Source organism: Mus pahari, chromosome 5 (assembly GCF_900095145.1).
Source record: "Mus pahari chromosome 5, PAHARI_EIJ_v1.1, whole genome shotgun sequence".
Lineage (NCBI taxonomy): Eukaryota > Metazoa > Chordata > Mammalia > Rodentia > Muridae > Mus > Mus pahari.
In genome coordinates, this window is record NC_034594.1 from 93,357,177 (window position 1) to 93,371,744 (window position 14,568).

General features: G+C 46.3%; 1 protein-coding gene and 1 non-coding gene across 41 annotated transcripts in view; one reads left to right on the forward strand and one right to left on the reverse strand.

The window, feature by feature from the left end:
• Clasp1 (cytoplasmic linker associated protein 1) overlaps positions 1–14,568 on the forward strand; it is a 219,805-nt gene that overhangs the window by 71,316 nt on the left and 133,921 nt on the right. For all 40 annotated transcript variants that reach the window (XM_029538538.1, XM_029538549.1, XM_029538540.1 and 37 more), the window contains 5 exons: positions 3,657–3,735; positions 5,052–5,155; positions 6,318–6,409; positions 8,287–8,362; positions 11,603–11,700. In XM_029538538.1, the coding sequence (XP_029394398.1) occupies positions 3,657–3,735; positions 5,052–5,155; positions 6,318–6,409; positions 8,287–8,362; positions 11,603–11,700 (449 nt within the window). The remainder of the gene's footprint in view (positions 1–3,656; positions 3,736–5,051; positions 5,156–6,317; positions 6,410–8,286; positions 8,363–11,602; positions 11,701–14,568) is intronic.
• LOC115064193 lies at positions 2,993–3,117 on the reverse strand. Its single transcript, XR_003844025.1, has one exon. It is a non-coding gene; the product is annotated as a U4atac minor spliceosomal RNA (small nuclear RNA).

Consider the following 14,568-nt stretch of genomic DNA (forward strand, 5'->3'; position numbering starts at 1 on the left):
CTCTCTCTCTCTCTCTCTCTTTCTTTCTTTCTTTCTTTCTTTCTTTCTTTCTTTCTTTCTTTCTTTCTTTCTTTCTTTCTTTTCGATGGGCATGTCTCTGTGTAGCCCTGACTCTCATGAAACTTTCTATGTAGATCAAGGTTGTCTCAAACTCACTGGATCTGCCTGCCTCCGGTAGTATTAAAGGTGTGTGTCACCATGCCTGGCCACGTTTATGTTTTGACGCTTCAGTGATGGTGGAGCTTGCTAGGCTGGCTAGCTGGTCAGTAAGACACGGGGATCCTCCTGTCTCTGCCTCCTCAGTGTGAGGATTACAGGCAAACGCCACCATCCCTGGCCTTTTCTTTGGGTTCTAGGGATGGACATTGTACTTCAAGCACTTTACCAATTGAGCCCTCTTCCCAGCCCTAACCCATGCTCTCCTGCTGAGGGGGGCAGGTCCTTATGGGTACCTACTGTGTGCCAGGCATGTTAGTAAAGCTGCCTAGCCTTCACGTGTGCTCTGCAGATTGGAGATGGATAGCTGACAATGGATGGTGGAGCCTGCTCTCCCCTGTCCCCAAGAGTTTGGGGTTAGGGAACCTGTGTGCTTCTTCAGGACCTGGCATTATCAGGGCACCAAAGAGAGTCAGCTGACTTTGGAGGTTATTTGGTGTTGCCTGGGAGGTGTTATGACTTGTCCACGGTCCGAAGCTACCTGGAGAGAGGCGAACAGCCAGGTCTGCGAATGTGCTGCTGCTGGTGCAGCACTAAGTGGCCTTGGTGTAGTCAGAAGGCTTGTAAACATCATGGCTATGCAGAGTCTCTGTATGGGCCTTAGGAATGAGAGAGCCCATCCAGTTTGGTCCAGCTCTTGAGTCTGGTCCTGTGAAGTTTGTGTTTATCTGGCCCGGATTTTCTCCTATCCCAGGGTCATGGAGCAGCTTTTGATGTACTGATTGTGCCTGGTGTGTGACAGGAGGCACTCTCATTTTACTCCCTGTAGATACTGGAGTGACCCAAGGGCGTCTATGTAAAAATAGCACTGTTTCCACTGTTGTAATGCTTGCTGTGTCAGGATCTCTTTCCTTTCCTGGCTGTTGATGGATTTCGCTGTTATAAGTTTGCATGTGAACTAGTGGCACTGCCTTCGATCCTTCCGTTTTGTAGTCAGTAGGAGGGAGCCCAGCACCTTGTGCTGAAAGTCTTGCTATTTGTGTTTCTGCACATATTCACTGATCTGTGAAGCCCTTGCTGAAGGGGAAGCCAGATGTGTAACTACACCCTGTAGTCCCAAAACTTTCTCTTTGGCATACTCAGATTGTCAGTGTCACTCTCATGCTTTGGGAACATTTGCAAGTAGCTAAGGGTTACAGCTCACTCTGTCTCCCAGCAGAGCTGCAGTGTGGGTGCCAAGCGATTCATAGAGGGCAGCACATACTGCATGGATGCTGGGTGCCAGAGGGATGGATCATGTCTGAGTGGGTCTGAGCAGTATAGTGTGATTAATTACTGTGCTCTTCAGAATAGCACATAATTTAAATTCAATAAGTTGTTTACTTCAGGAATTTTCATGTGTTACTTTGGGACTGTTGTTTGCTGTGATAGCTAAAACTGTGAAAGCACAGTTGTGGATAGGAAGGGTAGAGGACAGCGATAAGACCATGTGTTGAGCGAGCGTTATCCTACTTACTGTAGAATTGCTGCCACGGACATGAGCACACAGAGCCCTTGACCTCCGTTGTGTTCGCATCCAGAGCAGAATTGCTGGATCATACAGTTCAATTCTATTTAATTTTCTGAAGATATTTTGCACACAGGTTCTCATTTTGCACTCCCAACAGCAGTGTGCAGTTCCTATTTCTTTGTGCTGTCACTTCCTGCCTCCCTTGCTCTCTTCCTCCCTCCCTCCCTTTTCCTTTGTAGTAGCCGCTAGTGAATGTCAGCTGTTGCTTTTTACCACTCATCTGCCTCTGCTGTGCACCCGCGCCTTTGGGTTCTCTGACCCTTTGCTTCCTTGGGCTGCACTTGGACCTTTCCTGTTTAATTTCTCTTGCTCTACATACACTGAACTTTCAATGGAGCCCATTCTTTGGCTCTTAATTTGGTTTGTTTATTATTTGGTTCTTTCAAAACAAAACAAAACAATCTCTGGAAAGTCATTTTCTTTTTCCCAGGCAAGTTAAGAAGCTATAAAACAATTTGTTTTCACTGTGGCAGTATCCTTGGTTTTGACTCTAACAGTGGCGCACTGGGCAGGTTTGAGCTTCCCTCATGTTTTCCTTGGGATTACTCACAGCTTGTTGGCTTTACAGAGACCGTGACAGAGGGAAAGTGTGCATTACATTATACCAAACTTACATCACCAGCATGACTTAGCATTGTTTAAGATGACCTTGGTCACCTGGCTGAGGTAATGGTTTGTCAGGTTTCTGTACTGTAAAACTACCTCCCATTCCTACTGTGCTCTTTGGAAGGAAGCCAAACTAAGGAAACTTAAATCCCGTGGCTCAAAAGTAAGACCAGTTTTTTGCTTTGTTTGTTTTAAAGAAAATGCTCATAAATAGAACTATTTTAAAAGTTGGGAGAAAAAAGGGCCCCGGGAAGTGGCACATGCCTTTAATTTTAGCAGTTGGGAGCTACAAGTTTAAGGCTAGCACGGGCTACATGCTAAATTGCAGGCCAATCCAGGGCTACATAGACTCTGCGCCTCAAAAGACTTATACACTTTCAAGTATCTAATTCCTCGCAGTGCTGGTTTGGTGTTTGAACTAGTATATAGATTGACTTGTAAACTGGATGAAAACTCATATACAAATACGGAACCCTTTAAAGGTACAGTCTATGTTTCCAAAGGGAGTTTTTATTGTCTTAGGGCAGGGGTGAGAAAGCTGGTCTTGCAAGTAATTGCGTCCCGGCTGCCCTCTAGCAAACAGTAGAGGAACTGCGAGAACAGTACACACGCGGTTACTTTATCTTTAAATATTTAGGCTAGGAAGAGAGGTTTTGTGGGTTTTCCAAAAATTGCACCAAGGTAAAGCAAAGCTCTAACCGATGCAGGTGTGTTGTCAGGCGTTAGCAGTACTGCCCTCACTAAGCGTTCATTGGACAGTAGCGCAACCCCAAGAAAAGGATGGTTGCCTGCAACCACGCGCGATCGGCAGCCAGAAAGCTCTAAGTCCGGGTTTGGTTGCGGTGATCGCCGCAGGAGGCCTGCCCCCAACCCGCCGGTGTACAGTATTTTCTTCGACTGCTGCTTCCCATGTCGAATACATTTTCGGTTTTTCTGAAACTCCCGAGGGGCTTCCTGAAGCCTGCTTGTCTTTACCCAGAAGGCCGCGCGTCACAAGTCTGAAAATTTGCATACACCCCTTTCTGGGCGGGGCCGGAGGGAGGCTTAGAGTTAGCAATTTGAGGGGGGGGGGTTTGCGACCTGGTAAATTTGCATACGCAACTCAAGGATGGGGCGGGGCCGCAGTGGGCTCCTCTAGGTCGTGCTGCTTCGGTGGAGTTCCGCCTCGGCGAGTTTTTCTTCCAAACCAAAGCGGGTGTTTCCGTGCCGAGCACCCTTTCCTGACTAGCCAGCTCCGCCTTCCCAGTCGCTGGGCGCCCGTGGGGACCAGCTATGCCAGCGCCACCCTACTGCACCGCTGACGCTGTGCTTCTTTGCGTTGCAGGTGGTTCTCCTGGGCATGGACATCCTGTCGGCACTGGTGACTAGGCTGCAGGACCGGTTCAAGGCGCAAATCGGCACAGGTGAGCTTTAGCTAGAAGACTCTCATCCTTCCGTCCCACCCTGGACTCATGCCACATCGTGGCCTCACTGCCCCTAAACTGGTACCTTTCCCTCTAATCCCGAATTATTATAATATTGCCAATTGAGGATTTTTATGCCAGTTTAGTCATCAGCTTGATGCCAGCCAGTACGTATTGTCCTCACAACCTCCTCGGAGAGGCAGTTTTCTTTGAAAGGTCCTACAAAAAAGGAACCAGTTGGATTTTCCCACGGTATAGATATCACTAATCAGTGTGTTTCATGGTGGCGATGTAAACACTAAGCAATTCTGTTTACACAACTGCTTTAGTAGAGAATCTCTCCATTCCCTTTTCTTGATTCCCTTCTGTGTGCGCAGTGAGTGGATAGAACCTATGTCCTCTGTGTGCCAGCAAGCACTAACCACTGAGCAACAGTGTCAGCTGGAATTTCCCACTGTTCATTACCAGTGTGCTTCCTTTTTTTTTTTTTTTTTAACTGTAGCTTTGCGGTCAGTGCGCTCACTGAGAAGGATGGTGGGAGCCTAAAACTTACTGTTAGGAATTTGGTGTTTGGACATTTTCCATTTCCCTTCTACATTAGCTCAGGACTCATGGATTCTCACAAGAGGCCTAACTGGGTTGGAATAGACATGGGAGGGCTGGCCCATGCTTCAGTGTATGGATGTGCTGTGTGTCTTTTGTATGCTATAAATAAAATGTACCAATTGTCACTGAAGCATGCTGGTCTTTGCTTAATGTTTTTATTGCATATGTCAGTTACAAGCATGACATTTCCTACAGTGTATTTCCACCACACCCCCACTCTTGCAGTTGCCTTTATTTCCCTCTCACTCCTGCTTGATACCCTTCTTTCTCCATTTAGCTCCTTCTACATTTCTGTCTTTTTTTCCTCCCATGACCCACCGAGTCTCACTAGGGTTGCGTACAGAAGCATAGCTGAGGGATGTTTGCAAGGTGAGTCCATATTCATAACCCCCCTGATGAGAATGGCTCACTCTCCCAGCAGCAGGGGATGGTGGGGCTGTGTGAGCCCTCCTACTGTAAGGTCTCCCTCCCTCCCACACTGGGTGCCATGTAGTATTGGCTGGCCTTGAACATTGTCTGCAAAGGATGACCTTGAACTCCTGATTCTCCTTCCTCCATGACCTGAGTGCAGAGATTATAGACACAGTCCTCACCCAGCCCTAGCTTTGGAATAGCCACCTTAGTTAGGCCAGCAAACTGCCGATGAGCGGCAGGTGACCTCAGATTCCAAGATGTATTCTCATTTAATCCATTTCCATTTTGGTTTCCAGTGTTGCCAAGTCTAATAGACAGACTGGGAGATGCTAAAGACTCCGTGAGGGAGCAAGACCAAACCCTGCTGCTAAAGATCATGGATCAAGCTGCTAATCCCCAGGTAGGGCAAGCGAAGTGGGACTGTCAGCACAAACCGTGTGTGCAGCTCTCTGGGCTAAGTTTCTCTTAAGCCAACGGGTTAGAGATTGTTTTAGAGTCTCCGTCGCCTCAACAAACACTGAGAATGTTTCTCAGCAAGTTGGGGAGGACAGGGTTTATTCAGTAGTTTATGCTTCCACATCACTGTTCATCATTGAAGGAAGTCAGGACAGGAACTCAAGCAGGGCAGGAACCCTGGAGGGAATGGAGGGGTACTTCATATTGCCTTGCTTCCCATGGCTTGCTTTCTTATAGAACCCAGGACTGCCAGCCCAAGGATGGCATCACCCACAATGTGCTGGGTCCTCCCCCATTGATCTCTATTGAGACAGTGCCTTAGAGCTGGATCTCATGGAGATGTTCCCTCAATTAAGGCTCCTTCCTCTCTAATGACTCTAGCTTGTGTCAACTTGACATAAAACCAGCTAGTACGGAGATGAACATTCTTATGGCCCACAGTCCCTCCTCATATGAGAGATCTAAATACATAACTAATAGACTGTATCATTTGAATAAATTAGTGAGTTGGAGTGTGGAGTGTTTGATTACTCTGTTAGGCGCTTTAGCTTATTTACATGACTGGCTCTCCATTTCTCTGGAAAGAGGCAGCTAGTGGTATCAGAGGAGCCAGTAGGCCTGGCTAGGGCTGTGCTTCCTATATGAGAGTTAGCTGGACTTGCTAGAATGGATGGACCCAGCCCTGTCTTTCAGGGTCTCACTGACCGTTGTTAGTGTTGCAGCTGGGGCAGCCATCAGCAGTTTCCCCAGGGAGACGTACTGGAGTGAGCCTCAGTGAGGAGAGGTGTTCTAGACAGAAAGCAGTGTGTGTACCTACTGTGCTTTGGGCTGAACCATTCTCAGTCATAAAATGGGGTGGTTATGCCTCCTTAGGGCTGTTGGGAGAACCCAGTGGAGTTACATAAGTACACATGCTTTTCACACTTTAACTGGGTGTGTTTAATAAAGTCGTACCTTGTCCAATGTCAGTGCGATTATGAGAGGACCCTGGGGGCGGGTATGGGGCCAGTTTGGTTCCTGCCAGGAGCTCTTATTTTGATGACCCCTGTCTTACTGTGAAGAGTTGCAGAACCGTTTCCCTCTCACCTGTCCCTTGTCGCCTACAGTATGTGTGGGACAGAATGCTCGGAGGCTTCAAACACAAGAACTTCCGCACCAGGGAGGGCATCTGCCTCTGCCTTATCGCGACACTCAATGCGTAAGTCTGGGGTACACCTGCAACTCTGCTTAACTAGAGCTTGCCCGCCCCTCCCTCTCTCCCTCCCTCCTTCCATCCTTCCCTCCTTCCCTTCCTCCCTCTCTTCTTCCCTTCCTCCTTTCTTTCCTTCCTTAAATAAAAAGTAGAGTCTCATGTAGCACTTCTGTCTTAGACTCCTTTTGTAACTGAGTATTTCCTGAACTCCTGATCCTCCTGTCTCCATCCCTCAACAGCTGGGATTACTGGCACAGGCCACCATGTGTCTGGGGAAGTATTCTAAAATTTGAATCACATTTCTAGCCCCTTGGCTAAAGTTACAAAAACAAAATAAGATAAAATACCCCTCCCTCCTTTATCCTGAAGTAACTAAATCTACAGTTAGTTGTGAAGAAATGAACTGGGACATAGATCTTCTCCCTACACTCGGGTAGTGGTAAGACTCTGTACCCTGTAGAAATTGCTATTGTTGTCCACAGAGCTTGCTCATACTGCCACAGCTGCACACAGACTGGTGTGTGTGTGTGTGTGTGTGTGTGTGTGTGTGTGTGTAAGGGAGAGAGAGAGATTCCTGTCCACTGACCTTTTGTATGTACACTTTATAGTCTGTGGCAACCACTAGTTATGCTTTTGTGGCTTCTCAAGTGGAATCAACCCTGTGATCTTTTCAGGGTTACTATTTAGATTTCCACGTAGTTAAATTCCCTAGAGGCAGCACTGTGTGCCACTGTATGAAACTCATGTTGTTTCAATGTTGAGTAGAATCCTTCGGTTTAGAATCTTTGGTAGCCCAGTTTATTTAGCCCTTTATCCATTGAAGACAATATGGGTAACTTCAAGTTTGGGCCTCCTAGGAGTAAAATTGCTATGGACATGTATACAAGTTAATGCAGAAGTGTAAATTTTCAGTCCTCTTGAGTAAGAGTACATTAGCAGGGTCATTTTCTAAGGCCATTATTTGTTTGTTTGTTTATTTGTTTATTAAATTTGGGAGTTTTATCTGCATGTACATCTGTGTGCCACATGTGTGCTTGGTTCCCTTGGAGGCCTGAAGAGGGCATTAGATCCCCTGGAAGTGGAGCACAGGTGGTTGTGAGCTGCCATGTGGGTGCTGTGCACTGAGCTGGATCAAATGCTCTTAACCACTGAGTCATCCCTCCAACCCCTACCCCATCTTTAGGTTTTAAAGAAACTGCTGAAATAATTTCCAGAGTTCCCTGTGCTGTTTTATACCATGTATTCACAAAGGGTGTCTGTGACATCAGCATTGAGACAGCAAAGTGGCCAACAGGCTGGAGCATTGTGCTTAAAGGTGCTTGTTTCTCTTTCAGAGGACCTGAGCTTGGTTCCCAGAACCCACATCAGGTGGCTATCAACTATCTATACATTTCCCTTTAGGGGACCTGATATCTCTTGTGTGCATACAGACAGACATGCATATAAATAAAAGTAAACCTCAAAGAGAGGTGACAAGCCTATCCCCAGTAGAGCAGTGTGGAGTTGGATACCCTGCTGCCAGCCATCTTGGCACTGTCATGTCATCAGCAGAGCTAACAGAGTGTCTGCAGACCCCTTCAGAGGGGACCCTGAGGGAGCTTGGTTAGGTTCACTGAGTTTGGCAGAGCAGGAAATGCGACCTGACAGCAGAGCTAGAGTCTGAGGCAAGCACCATGTCAAAGCACAGGCCCTGGTGTAGCCGTCACGGCCAGACCATTGAAGGGCCGGAGCACTGCAGATGGGCTGTGTGGAACTTTGGAGCCATCTTGAGTATAATGGAGGGAACCTTGTATGAGGGGCTAATCATACCTTGGGGGTGGAGGAAGGGCAGGTGTGGGCATTGGCCTCTCTCCCTTGGTCTCATGCATGCCTTTCGTTTCCAGCTCTGGGGCCCAGACTCTAACACTAAGCAAGATTGTGCCACATATATGTAACCTATTGGGAGATCCCAACAGCCAGGTGAGTGGGAAGAACATCTGCATCCTGGGAAGGTGCATTCTGGTATGTGTGTGTGTGTGTGTGTGTGTGTGTGTGTGTGTGCACACACGTGTGCATGCAGCAGGTGGGAGGCCCTTCCTCCATGGACCACTGATTGTGGTAAAGGGTTTAGCTGACCATTGGCGTTTGTAAAGCCATGGGGGAGGTGGCTAAGAGTACTTGTTCTTACAGAAGACCAGAGTTCAGTCCCCAGCACTGTCATGTGGCAACACTGTGGCGCACAGGCAGACATCTGAGCAAAGCACTCATGTTCATAAAATCAAATCTCAATACTAAACACAAACCAAAAAGCACAAATAGCGGCCGCCACAGCAGTCTCCCAGGAGACTTCTGTGCTCTTGCTTTCACTTCTCACCTTTGGCCTTGTTCTGTATTTATATTTTTTGTTATAGAAGTCCCATCTTGTCAGCCTCTGCTGGGTGCTGTGGGAGTAACAGCAGCCTTTTCTCCTCAGAGGCTCAGATCCTGTGTAGATTTGGAGGGGCATTAGCAGTGACATGTTAATACTTAGAAGTTGGAAAGCAGTGTCCTTGTTCCCTTAAAGCTATTCAGAGGAGCCTCAGAACTCACCTGCTGCATCACTTTGGCAGGTTTCTGTCCGGGGATGCTCAGCTAGCAAACACATAGCGCACAGCACCGAGAACTGGCCTGAACTGGAAAGGCTGTCTCTTCTTACGTAGCACCGCTCCCTGATTCCACTTCCCTGTTGAGGTCCAGAGCAGAGGGAATGTGTGAGATCTCTCTGGGAGTTTTGGCAAGGTTCTCCTTATTTTGGAATAACTTGGGTTAAATATCACATGATCAACACAATCTTGCATTCTGGACACACCGCCTCAGTTGTTTTCATGTTGATATTAGAGCCAGCATGAGTATCAGTTTAGGAGAATATATCAAACCTTGGACTACCCAGGCCAACACAGAAAGCCTAGAGGGAACACATGTCCTGGCCTTGCACAGCTGACCCTGGGGACACTTGGGTCTTGAGCCTGCTTCCCTGTTAGGGCCGTAGCAAGTGCTTTTTGAGTCTCGGTGTGAGTTCTCTGGAGGTGAGTGTTCTCAGTCTGGCGTTACTGTGGGGACCAGCTTACTAGGAGTCTCCCCAGCCGGAGGCAGACATTGCATTTGCGGAAATCCCATACCTGCAACATGTAGTGGGGTTTTGAGAATCCCTTAACTGCTGTTTTAAATAAGTGACAATATTTGACTGCACTGCTAGGTCTTCACAATATTCGTATGTGTGTCCTTTCCATACCAAATCTTGGGAGTCCTGGTTAGGTAACGTGCATACATCTGCATATCAAGTGTTCATTACCCACAGGCAGGCACTTCTGGGCTGATTCTCACTAGTAGCAATTCAACTTAAATGTGAAAATCATGCCTTTATGTGGGGTTGTATCTAACAGCTCTCAGTAATTAGTGCAAAGATTCTATACATTTAAAAAAGGTGCCCTGCGTGGAGGCACATCCCCGAAGCCTCAGCACTTGGGAGGGAGACAGGTGGATCTCGGGGTCAAGGCCAGCTTCTCTACGTAGTGGGTTCCAGGTCAGCAAGCACTGTGCAGGGACACCCAGTCTCAGAAGTGACAATTACCGATGGACGAGATGGCTCAGCAGTTAGGAATACTTACACTGTTCTAGAGAACCTGAGTTCAGTTCCTAGCACTCACATGGCTGCTCACAATTCTCCATAACTCTAGGTCTGGGTGATCTGGTGCCCTCTTGTGGCCTCCATGGATTTCAGGAACACACAGAGTCCACATATATAAATTTAAGGCAAATCATATAAATACACATAAAATTTTTAAATTACAAAATAAATAAATAAAAATAAAGCAAGAGATTTTTTTTAAAGAAATAAAATGTGAAATTGTGTTAACAGACTGAACTTCAAATTACTACTTTCTACCCAGAATCTGTAGGCACATGTACCTTAGGGGCCAACTGCGGCACACCCTGTTGAAGTAGTTCTGAGCACTGATAAGATCATTCTACCCCTCCTCCCCAGTGTGTGTGTGTGTGTGTGTGTGTGTGTGTGTGCGCGCGCGCGCGCGCGCGCGCGCGCGCGCATGCGCGTGTGTATGCACGCCCCAGTGCGAATGAGGGGATGGGGGAGCATGCATGCATGTGGAAGCTCGAGGAAAACGTCAGTATTTAGAGGAAAACTTCAGTATCTATCATTCTGCAGGCATTGTCCACCTTGTATTTTAAGATGGTCTCATGACCCTAGAATTTAGTATGTAGACTCTACTAGATGGTCATTGAGCCCCAGGGTCCATCTGTCTCTGTTGTCCAGTGCTGGGATTATAAGTGTTTGCCCACCTAGCTTTTTGACATGGGTTCCAGGGGTCACCTGGGTCCTTGTGCCTACAGGGTCAGCTCTTTACCCAGCATCCCTGTTCCTACCTTTCTGTTGTAGTCTTTGGTATTAGACAACATTGATCATATCCTTCCTGCTTTCTGTTAAAAGTAGTATTTGTGTGTGGCGTTGCTTCTTTTTAGCTTTGTAAGCTCCTTGAAAGTAGGGTACTTGTAGCAGGCCATTGCTCATTTTTGTTGCTTGTCTTAATCTCCTCAGACACAAAGCTGATGCTTTCCATCACCTACTTATACAATGTCTTAGTTACTAAGACAAGGTTAGAGTTCATGACTTTCATGGCAGGGAGCATGGCAGTGTGCAGGCAGGCATGGCATTAGAGCAGTAGCTGAGAGCTCCCGTGTTGATCCACAAGCAGGATGCAGAGAGAGAGCTAACTGGGGCTGGTGTGGGCATTGAGAGCCCACCCACAGTACTGACATACATACCTCCTCCTCCAACAACGCTGTACCCCTTCATCCTTCCCAAGCAGTTCAAACAACTGGGCGCTGTTCTCATTCAAACCACCACATTTCTGATCTTCTTATAGCATAAGTTTATTGATTTTTTTTTATTTTGAAAATTCTGGTTTCTTGACATCACATGTTAAAGAATGGGGAGGACTTGGGGACCTGTATAAAGAGCTGGGGATTTCTTTCTATAATATTTGGGATCATTTTATGGGAGTGAAAACATCCAGATGTGCCCTTGCTTAGTCTGGCATGTGCAGGGATTGTATGCATGGTAGACTGGTGATAAATTGGGTTGGCATATAGTGTACTGGCTCCTCTCGGGAAGGGCTGGGGAATGACGTGAAGCACCGGCAAGATTTCTTCTTTTACGTCTAGGTTCGAGACGCAGCAATAAACAGTCTGGTGGAGATTTATAGACATGTAGGTGAACGTGTGAGGGCAGACCTCAGTAAGAAAGGACTGCCACAGTCCCGGTAAGTGCTCACTTTCTTCATTTTCTGCTTAAAACAATTTTTTTAAAAATGAATTTGTTTGTATCTCTGTGTATATGGGTCTGTGTTGTTTTTGGAGTTCAGAGGACAACTTGCAGGAATTAGCTCTCTCCATGTGAGCACTGGCATTGAACTTAAATTTCAGACTTTCAGCAAATGCCTTTACTTGCTGAGTCATTTTCGCTGGCCCTTAAAAAATTATTTTTAATTAATTAAAATAAAAAATTAACGTATTTAACATTAAATATTCATTTTGTGTATGTTTTTGGGTACTTTTACTATATCCCCTCTCCACCTCTTCAGGTTTCATCTTGGTCCATGCTCCTATTTTTTGATGCGGTAATTTTACTCAAAGAATGCATGATTATGAAGCTGGTTAAGTCCTTTCCACATCAGACTTCAGTGGAAAGCTTTTTATTTTATTCCTTCAAAACTAAGACTTGGGGCTAGGATATGACTCAGTAAAGTGCATTCCTTTTAAGCCTGAGAACGTAATGTTTGAGCCTTAGAACTCACTTTAAAATGTTGGATGTGGTGGTTTGTGCATGCAGTCATGAATATTGGGGAGTTGGAGACAAGCAGATCTCTTATCAACCAGCCTAGATGAATTGAAGATCTCTAGGCCAATGAGACTCTGTCTCAAAAAGTAAAGTGGTTAGCGCCTGAGGCATGGCACCCAAGGTTGACTTCTGGCTTTCCCAGTACCCCCACCCTACCTACCTGACCCCACCATCCTGCTCAGATGACTCATGCAGACATCTGGCTTCATTCATAGCTGTCTTAGTTACTTTTCTGTTGCGGTGACAAAACACTATAACCAAGGTAACTTATAAAATAAAGCATTTTATTGGGCCTCATGGTTCCAGAGGGTTAGAGTCCATGATCATCTTGGTTGGGGGCATAGCAGCAGGCAGGTAGGCATGGTGCTGGAGCAGTATATGAGAGCTTACATCCAATCCACAAACATAAGGCAGGCAAGCAGGCAGGCATGTTGATGTGTGTGTTCGCTCGAACGCGCACACACACGGAATGGGGTGAGTCTTTGCAAAAGCCCAATCCTACCCCCAGTGACATACACCCTTCAGAGTCACACTTTCTAATATTTCCCAAACACTTCCATCAATTGGGGACCAAACATTCAAATATTTGCGCCTCTAGGGTCCATTCATATTCCACTCCTTGGCCTCTATATGCTTGTAGCCATATCATAATGCAAAATGCATTTACTCCATCTTCAAAAGTCCACATAAGTCTATTTCAGGCCCAGTGTAGTTTAAAAAGTTCAATGTCTTTCCTTAAGAGTCAAGACAATCTCTCAGTTGTAACCTCTGTAAAAGGTTGTGACAGAAGCTAGTCACATACTTCTGTCATACAAAGGCACAGAATTTCCATTACCATCCCAAAAGGGAAGAAGGGGCTTAGTGAGGAAATGCTGAACCAACACAAGACAGAAAACCAGGAGGCAAACTCTAGATCTTGTAGGTTTACTTCTGACATCAAAAGGCTTAGATACCTCTTCCCTTCCAGCTTGTCGGACTTTAACACATTTCTCTTTCTTGGGCTGTTTCTGCTGTCTGTATACAGTTCTCCTTGGCAGATATCCCATGGCCAACATCGTGGCATTTTTGACACCTTGAGGTCTGCACGCAGTGTGCTTCATTTTCACAGTGTCATACAGTAGCCTCTCCAGGATTCCATGCAGGGACACTGCTATCACAGGCCTAGCCTCGGCAGCTTTCCTTAGCCACTGAGAATGTCTCCACAGCCCCTTTACTCCTGTATACTTCATGACTATGTGGCCAAGTCTGTGAGCTTCAGCTGCCTGCCTGAGATGGAACCTGTCCCAGTCCTTGAATTACATTTGCATAAACTTTGATTTGTTGTTGCTCATAAGGAACATGTAATTCCTTAGGCTCTTCTCCCCAACTTTCAGCATCAGCTGGACAAATCTCACCTTGAGGACATCACTTCCTTTATTCCATCTCCTTATTTCTTTTAGCACCAACCAAGGCTCCAGCATTAAATTTTCTGGTACTGTTCTCTTCAAACTGTGTGTTTTGCCCCCCCCCTTGATCTTTTTAGTTGTAAATCTGTGTGTGATCACTAATGACCACACATCAAAGTCAATATTAGGCTTGTCTTGAAACCTCTTCTGCTATAAAAAATCCAAAACTTCAGTTTAGCCTTAGGCGATTCCTAGGACAGGGCCCAAAAGCACGATCTGCCATATAACACAATTGTCTTTAGCCAATATTTTTGGAAATGTCTGGAGCTGAGCCTCCATAGTTCACATTGCTCTTAGCACTGATGTCGACCAAGCTTCTGCCAGGATGACTGATCCATTAAGCTCTTCTTCTAGCATTCAACCATTTTCTTAACCCAAAGTCTGAGGATGGTCAGGCCTGTTCCAGAACTGGCTCACATCTTTATACCAACTTCTGTCCTAGTTCTTTTTTTTATTACTGTTACAAGCCATCACACGTGTCTTAGAATTTCTGTTGCTGTGAAAAGACACCATCACTATGGCAACTTTTATGAAGGAAAACATTTAATTGGAGGGGGCTTACAGGTTCAGAGGTTTAGTCCATTATTATCATGGTGGGAAGCATTGTGGCATGAAGGCAGACATGGTATGGGAGGAGGAGCTGAGAGTTCTACATTTGCATCAGCAGGCAGCAAGAAGAAAGTAAGTGTGACACTGGGCCTGGCTTGAGCACTTGAAACCTCATAGTATGGGGGTGGAGAGGATGGGGTTTGGATGAACATGGCAGCAGGAAGGAAGTTGTACTGGTTAGTTTTGTGTCAACTTGACACAGCTGGAGTTGTCACAGAGAAAGGAGCTTCAGTTGG